This window comes from Marmota marmota, unplaced genomic scaffold (genome assembly GCF_001458135.2).
Source record: "Marmota marmota marmota unplaced genomic scaffold, marMar, whole genome shotgun sequence".
NCBI lineage: Eukaryota > Metazoa > Chordata > Mammalia > Rodentia > Sciuridae > Marmota > Marmota marmota.
Window position 1 is genome coordinate 4,691,643 of NW_025999925.1, and position 8,889 is coordinate 4,700,531.

The 8,889-nt window shown below is 42.4% G+C and overlaps 1 protein-coding gene across 1 annotated transcript; it reads right to left on the reverse strand.

The window, feature by feature from the left end:
- Positions 1–6,310: 6,310 nt before the first annotated feature.
- Positions 6,311–8,889, reverse strand: Cartpt (CART prepropeptide). The gene is made up of 3 exons (XM_015497908.2): positions 8,230–8,889; positions 7,722–7,805; positions 6,311–6,868 (listed from the first exon to the last, which is right to left on the reverse strand). The coding sequence occupies exons 1-3, from the start codon at positions 8,386–8,388 to the stop codon at positions 6,761–6,763; spliced, it is 351 nt and encodes a 116-aa protein (XP_015353394.1). The 5' UTR covers positions 8,389–8,889; the 3' UTR covers positions 6,311–6,760.

Below are 8,889 nucleotides of genomic sequence, written 5' to 3' on the forward strand. Positions count from 1 at the left end.
GTTTTCAGTCCTTAAGAAGTGAGTTCACCTACATGACAATCAGCAAAAATTGGGAGATGGGAATACAAAAGGAAATAAATTACATTGTATGTAGAAGCAACTTACATATATGTATTATATTATATATGCAATAAATTATACATGTATGTAGATTTTATATATATGTGTGTGTATATATATACACATATACACACACATATATACACACATATATATAAAATCTATGTACATACATAATATATTACATGTATAATATATATAATTTGTATATATCTAATTTATAACAAATAATTATATTTATATAAATAAGATATATCTTAAATATAAGAAATTATATAGAATACTATAAGTTTAAAGATTTTCTTCAAGTTCCAAATGCCTAAAATGATTCACAAGATTATTTAGCATTTGAAAACCCAAACTTACGAATTGAGGTGATTTGAGATTTATTCTTTCTTTTTCAGGACTGTGGCACAAGCCTGCAGTTCAAATAAAGTCAAAACCAATTTAGGCCAGGGCTTATTTGCTTGATTTTCCGTGTACTCAAACATAGGATATTAGATATGATCAAACAAAGTCAAATACAGACTTGAAATATTTCAGCCAGAAAGAGAATCTTAGATATCTGCCTGTCTGAGGCTGAGGCCCTGCAAAACCATGAGCCTTGCTGGAGGACACCCAGCTAATGAGTGGCAGAGCCGTGACTGGAAACCAGGATTCCTGCTTCCAGGGCAGGCCTGCCCTATACTCAAAACCACATCAAGATGGAAATCTAGACATGCGGGTCCCTCAGAAATTCAAAACTTCGGGTCTCTCCTCACTCAACGTGTCCCCTCCTGAATTTCATTTCTTTAACATAAATCATCCTTCCAGTCATCCAAACTCCTTGTTTTCTAAGTCTGCATGAAGTCTAATCTCCTGATTTTTAAATGTCTGGATTTACACATTTGGAGGGGGCAGTACCAGGGATTGAACTCAGGGGCACTCAGCTACTGAGCCACATCCCCAGCCCTATTTTGTATTTTATTTAGAGACAGGGTCTCACTGAGTTGCTTAGCCACCACACCCAGCTGGATCAACAAATTTTCCCTCCAGATTTTGGCATCACAAAACAGAGATGCCAAGAATTTTTTTGTTGTTAGTAGAAACATTAGGAAAATATCTCCTAATTTCACTGGCATTTCATCCAAAAGGACATTTAACACTGAAAATGTAGGGAGTATGCACTTCAAAAGGACGGATTTTATTAAATATAAATTATATTTCAGTAAACTTGACTTTTAAAATGTAGGCTTGTTTGGGCTGGGCATGTGGCTCAAGCGGTAACGTGCATGCGCGGGGCACTGGGTTTGATCCTCAGCACCACATAAAAATAAAATAAAGACGTTGTGTTCACCAAAAACTAAAAAATAAATATTAAAAATTCTCTCTCTCTCTCTCTCTCTCTCTCTCTCTCTCTCTCTCTCAAAAAAAAAAAAATGTAGGTTTGCTAAACTTGGAATTAAAATAGCTTAAAATTGGATGTATCTAGCTTTGCTTCCCACCCTAACCCCATGCCATTTTATTACAGACAAGGGGAAACACCACACAGACCAGAGGGCTTTGGGAATCCTCTGCTGGACAATGTCCCCTATGTCTCTGTCCACCCTCACTTCCCTCATCCATGAAACCCTCCACCATTTTACACCCTATGGGCTCAACCAGCGCTCAAGTTATTTCCAACAGCATCCTCTTTCCTCTGTGGCTTTAATTCACACTGTTTCCCACACCTTAAAGAAATTTTCCGCAACCTTTACATTTTGAAATATTATACATCCTTCAAAAATACTCAATTACTTTGTCTCTAAGCCTTGATAATTCATCACCTATACCTCCAAATTTCTGTCTAGTATTTCATGTCTGCTTTAGTCAGCTTTTTTGCTGCTGTGATTAAATGACCTGACCAGAACAATTATAGAGGAGGAAAAGTTTATTTGAGGGCTCATGGTTTCAGAGGTCTTAGTCCATAGAAGGCCAACTTCATTCCTCAGGACTCCAGGTGAGGCTGAACATCATGGCAGAAGAGTGTGGCAGAGGGAAGCAGCTCACATGATGATCAGAGAGCAGAGAGAAGATCTCCACTTGCCAGATACAAATATATACCCCAAAGCCACACCTTAATTCCCACTCCTCCTGCCACACCCTAGCACTTCAGTTACCACTCAGTTAATCCCTATCAGGGGATTAATCACTGATTGGGTTAAGACTCTCATAACCCAATCATTTCTCCTCTGAACCTTCTTGCATTGTCTCACAGGTGAGCTTTTGGGAGACACCTCACATCCAAACTATAACAATGTCTTTAAATGGTAAATCTGTCATTCTGTGGTAGAAACTTGGCTATGATCAACATTTATATTGTATATAATAATGAGTAAATGGATAATTTGCTCTGTCTCCTTCTCAGCAAACTGTATATCCTATTTTTCTTGGAAACCAGAAGCCATAAAATAATTACCCCAATTTCTTTCCACCCACCTACAAAGTACTTATATCCCTATATATCATGTACCTCCCTGACTCCCCTAAATGAATCTCTTTCTAACTCTGAAACTCCTCTCATCCCTGACAAAAGCCCTACTCCATCAATCACCTCCTTTCTTCTAAATTGGTAACCTCTTGATTTCTGCTAATTTCTCAGATCAGGGAAGATCTGTTAGAAATATCAACATCAATTATCCTCAAGCTGAGGCCCTAACAGTTGTGCTGATAACTCCTCAAGAGAAGAAACCCCGAAGAGCACAAGCATGCTTTGGAAGGGAAATAAATCACAAACACATTAATCAGGCAACAGAGAATCATACCCACCCATCAATGAGACACAGAGGAGTGAAAGTTGACTCCAGGACAGCCACCCTGCTCACTGTCAGTGGCTTCCCCTTGAGATGTTCCTGACCTGTGAACACCTGCTAATTCCACCTGGCCTCTGGAAACAATGTACACCTGAGGGGGCGGGGGGCTGAAGACCAAGCCACGCGTACCTCACCCAACGTGGCATTCGTTTTCCGAGTCCAGGTCGTCTTTCAGTTCCTTCAGCTCATCAGCCTCTCCCCTGCCTTCGAGCTGTCTGCAGCCCTCTCCCTGTCTTCCCGCTCCCTCCACCCCTCTCCTCATCATGGCTGGCCCCTGCTTCTTCACCTTCCATCACCACTTGTTTCTACAGGGACCTTCAAAAAATTTCTCAAGACTCATTATTTTCACTTGTTTGTTCTTATTGTCTATTCTCCCCACTGGGTTCAGAACTCCATGAGGACCATGATCATGCATCTTATTTGCTATTAGGTTCTCAACATCTGGTACATGGAAAGCACTCAGAAAAGTGTGGAATGAATGAATGAAATACACAAACACACACACACACACACACACACACACACACGCACACACGCCAGCTCAGTGTTCCAGAGGCTCTGAGAGAAGAAGCTTAACAGAACCACCCAAGGGTCTTATTTAAATACCCCAATCCTAAACCCCTTCCCTAACTACATTCTCCATATTCAAATTCAGATGCACCATTGTCAAGATGGCGAGGGGATGTAGATACATAGGCATATCATGTGCCCCTCACAGCCCTCTGGACTCTGGCATAGAGTGAAAGGTATGATATCAGTAATTACTGTGAGAGGGGCGTGGTCATGAGTAATTGAGAGAAGTCATCAAGTAGCAGTCATACATCATCTCCGGGCTGCCGTGAGAATCACTGCTCTAGGTACATCATTCTCAAGCCTTATGATATTCCTCAGATCTTTAGATGTAGCTGCTTGTCAGCTCTCAGAGCCCTGACTTTTCAGCCTTACCCTCACATGTGGGTGACTACTTTTCTCATTAAAACTTTCATAATCTTTAACAGTCTTTTCCTCTAGCACAGGGACCTTTCATCATTAAGCATAGTAAAGCATTCTATTTGAAGAAGAGCTCTAATATCGATAAAATGCAAAGCAAAGCTATTAAATGTCTCCATCATTAGTGTAAAATATCATTCAAACCATTCACTTAAAATCTAGGCCCCCAGACAAAATTTTTGGGATAAGCCTTTTTATACCCATTCCACAGATTCCCCATCATAAATCTCCCATAGTTTTCCACACTCTTCAGTGTTATTAAACAAGAAAGGAAGGATGATATAGTACAGGTAGAGCTGAGGGGGACAAGTCAAGGGAGGGTTAGAGCAGGGTTTGTATTTTTTCTTGGAATTATAAATTCTTCCAATAGCTTAATTTGGGGGAAACATTCCAGGTCAAGATAGGGAACAGTTATCCCCGAGGGTCCTGCCTGTGCACTAATGGATGACTAAAGCAATTTCCTGGTCTTGTCTATTTAGGACCGACACAGATAGGAAAAAAATAAGAGGCTCAATAAGTTTATGATTTTTAACTGAAATGATTTCTGGAAAAGTAGCAGACAGTTAAAATATTAAATAATTTTGTATAGTTTTTCAAAACTGAAACAACATTTTAATCACAAATAAATCTATCATGATCCCCTCCCTCTGTCCCCGCAAAAAAAAAATGCATATTAGTCTCCACTGAGCTAATTTTTATTAAAGAAAGAAGTTCTTTCCTGGGAATCAACAGCCTGTTGACATGGAGAGTAAAGACAAAGAGAGTAAGGGATTAAAGCTGAAACCATGATTAGGACTGGGTGATTTAAGCAAATTGCATAATCTCCCTGGCTTCTGTTTCCTATTCTGAAAAATGGAAATAATATCTATCTTGCAAGAATAGGAAGATTAAGTGTGCTAATAGTAATAATAAGAATACCGCAAATGGTTCTGGTGTGTGAAGTGTTTTCGATCAGCATGCTCCATTTTCCCAAGAATCAGTGAGGGGCTTTATTTTTGAATCTACTGTTATTCAGGTGCCTCTTGTGTTAGGATTAGGAAGCCATCAGCATCTGTTCCTCTCATGATGCTGCTTCTTAAATGTTACTTAATCTGGTTTAAGCCTTTGAAATGTGACCTCAGGTGAGCATCCAGAAACACTTAAAAGTATAACTAAACATTGAATGTATTTTTATTTCTTGGATTGAATTCGCCCCCACCAATTTTTGTTTGTTCCTTTCAAAATTATTATTTTGAGAAAATTACATGACTGTTTTTCCTGGGATAGAGAAATTCTTCAAGATTGTGTATTTGCTAGTGGAAACAAACAGGTCTCATACTCTTAAAGCACCTGATAAAACAATTTCCCTTTCTTCGTACAGACAACCCCCAAAGAGTCCATCTTTAAAATCAATGTATATCTTCTTACCAAGGGCTTGCCTTGAGTTCTGATTCTTCAAATTGCTCTTAATGTGGCTAAAATATGAAACAATTGACCTTTTATTGGCCTGATCTGCTAAAGTTCTCCAGAGAAGCCACATCTATTTTAAAGCTCCTGCAGTTTTTTGACTTCAGTTGTGTAGAATCATGTGATTGTGGAGAAATGAAATGTTCCATTTTCAAAGTCAAAATTATCTTGGACTATCTTAAGCCCTTTAGAAAAATGCCTTTTACTTTTAACCTTTGTGCCTGACCTAATATTTTCATGATTATTAGGTAACCTCCCAGAATGTATTGTTAGGCTTAGAAGACCTCTAACCTCCATGAACCTTAAAGCTAAGAAGTCTGTAAGATAAAATCTAAAACTTCTAGAAAATATTTCACCATTTTATTGTAGCCAAGCTACCTGATGCCCCCACTGATTTGTTTGTTGAATGTATTGATTTATGTCTTTCTTTGTTTTATGGCTATAAAAGTTCAAATAACCTCTTCCACTTCAGAGCATCTCATTCAAGGCAACTTGAATCGATTTTCCCAGGACATGGACACTCGTGTTTGGTGTAGAATAAACCATTTCTTGTTTCCTTTAAAGCAGAGTTGTTATTTTATATTGGCAGACCTTAAGGCTAAAATTAAGGAATCTAGCTAAAGATTTCAGTAAACAAAATAATATCACCTCAAGTTCAGCCATCTCCATCTTATAGTCTCTCCTTTCACACACACACATCTCTCTCTCTCTCTCTCTCTCTCTCTCTCTCTCTCTCTCTCTCTCTCACACACACACACACACACACACACACACACAGCTCAAACCACAGCAATCAAAGAACACTGGAGTATACTAAAGCTGGTGTGGCAAACTCCTAATTAATGATCAAAACTCCTTGGAGCTAAGGTGCCTTTCTCCCAATAGACTGCTATTTTTAAAATATTTCTCTTTGAAAACAACAGCATGATTGATCTCATCATTCCTACTTAAATTACTTACATAGAAGAAACAAAAATGCCTTGTGCACAATTATTAAAAACACTTTATTATGTATAATTTGTACATGCTTCAATTCATGTTGCTTAGAGTGATTTATTTTCCAGGTTTTGAGGTTCTCTACCAAGATTAACTAGATCTAATTTTCATTCTGCCATGCCACTTACAAAAATACAATTTTCAAAGCAAAGTTCCTCTTCTTTACACAAAGGTACACAAGAGTTTGTCAGACCAAAAAAAAAAAAAAATGAGAGAAGAATACTTTGCACACATGTCAACACCATACAAGGCATTATCCTTCACACAGTAACATCAAATGTGTTCTTTTATTTTGGAACAGCAGGAAAAGAGCCCCTTCACCCTCAGAGGGGAATGCAAACTTTATTTTTGCTAAAGCCAAACTCCAGGGATGAAGGCATGATCCTCTTGGGGACAGTAGGGGGAAAGGAGACATATGGTGAAGGATGGACACTCCTTCATAAGCACTTCAAGAGGAAGGAATTGCAGGAGGTTCCTCGGGGACAGTCACACAGCTTCCCAATCCTGGCTCCTTTTCGAACTGCACACTGCTCTCCAGCGTCACACTGCAAACAACACAGATGTGGTCACTGGGGTCCCAACAGGCAAGTGCATGTGGGACCCAACCAGCAAGTCTCCCAGTCAACGCAATTTCTGCCTCTAGAGAGGACTGACTGAACCCCATCTCCATCACCAGAGGTTTAAGTATAGTCAGGCCTGAAATGCAGGGAAACTTGTTCTTAGAATTTCAATGAGAGGAAATTTCTTTTAAAGAAGTTTAAATGATTGGTCCCCTCCTACCTTCTTCCACCTTTCAAAGGGATCCCATTTCCTGGCCCTTTTTCTTGTTTATTCAGAGGAAGAAACAATCAGACCATTTTCTTTTCTGAGAAATAAACAATAAACCTGTACTTTCTCACAACCTTTATTCCTTTTTTCCCCCATTTCCTTATCCCAAGAAGGAAGATAGTAGGGGGGTGGGGTTACCCTGAGCTATCCATGGAAGATGACCAGCTTCAGTGTTTGACCCCAGAACTTAAATTTTAAAAGAAAAACTGCTTGTGCTCTGGAAGACAGGAAGAAATTAGGGTAGCAGGAACTGAGTAGATTCAAGGGCTCTTCCAACTCAGGGAATTCTTCTCTTCTCTAGGTGAAGAGTTCATCTTCAGTTAATACTCCTTCCCACACAGATTATAGGACTGGTTCCTGCCAACGCTGTTCCCTTTCTGTAATAGCCTACCCTTGCCCTTAAAGACCAAGGGACAAGGACTGGTGGTGAAAGCAAAGGGGACCTCACAGAATAATGCACACCCATTACCTGTGTTATTCAGCCACATCCTCCCGTGAGGTTGTGATTAAGATTCAAGGCGCTGTGTTTTCTCTTGGAAAACATGGGGAGGGGTGACCCCAGAGCCTTACCATAGGGACTTGCCCGTACTTCTTCTCATAGATGGGAATACGTTTACTCTTCAGCTTCTTCAAGACTTCCTGCAGCGCTTCAATCTGCAACACACCGCCCCAGAGCCCAAAGTTGTCGCCTTGGCTGTGAGCCCAGCCCAGGTGCTCACTTTCAGCCCTAGTTACAAGGAGCCCGGGACCCACGCATACTCTGTGGGTTGGGACTCTGGGGACAAAAGGATGTTCTGGGGCGGGAGCTGAGTGGGCGCTGTCTTAGGTACTGACCTCAGGTCCCGGAGCCGCCGAGGCTCGCGTTGCTCTAAGAGACAACGAGGGGCTCGCTCGACAGATTGCCTACAGCCTGTGAGCTCGAGACGGTGTTCGGATGGCAGAGGGCGCCCGGGCTTTGCGCCCAGATCTGGTGCTCTGACTCTGGGAATGGGACTGAGAGGTCCGAAGAGGAGGGATGCGTGCACAAGAAGGGACCTCGCGGCAGCCCAAGGGGGTCCGGGGCGAGGGGAATACTGACCAGCTCCTTCTCGTGGGAGGCATCCTCCACGGCGGAGTAGATGTCCAGGGCTCGGGGCTGGAGCTCAGCGTCCTCCTGGGCACGGGCGCCCAGCAGAGGTAGCATCAGTAGCAGGGCGGCGCCCAGGAGGGACAGCAGCCGCAGGCGGGGGCTCTCCATGGTGCTGAAACTCTCCGCTGCTGGGGCGCCCCGCGCTCCCGCCTTTTATAGCGAGCCAGAGCCCGGGTGCAGGGGAAAGGGAGGGGGCGAGGAAGGAAGGGGGTGTGGAGGAGGACCCAGGTCAACCGTCTGTCGGCAGCGCTCCGCCACCGCTTGACGTCAATGCCCGCCGGGCTCCAGGCACCCGGGAACGAGGCTCTGCGCTCAGATGGGCTAGAGCAGAGAACAAGACCCCGTGCCCCCAAACGCTGTCTGCTCAGTGGCAAGGAACGCTCCCCAGGGGGACTGAGCTGCCGCTAAGGGGAAAGGGATAAAGGATAGAGAGCGGGAGGGACCTGGGTAATAGAAAAAGCCTTCGGGGCAATGCACAGGAAGAAGAGTCCCTTCTGGTCACCTAGTCATCTAGCACTGGTGGAAGCTGAACAATCCACCTTTTCAGCCCTGCCTTGCCTCTCACCTGACCCTTAGTGTGGCAGCAAGAAGAGGGTGTTGCTCCAGACA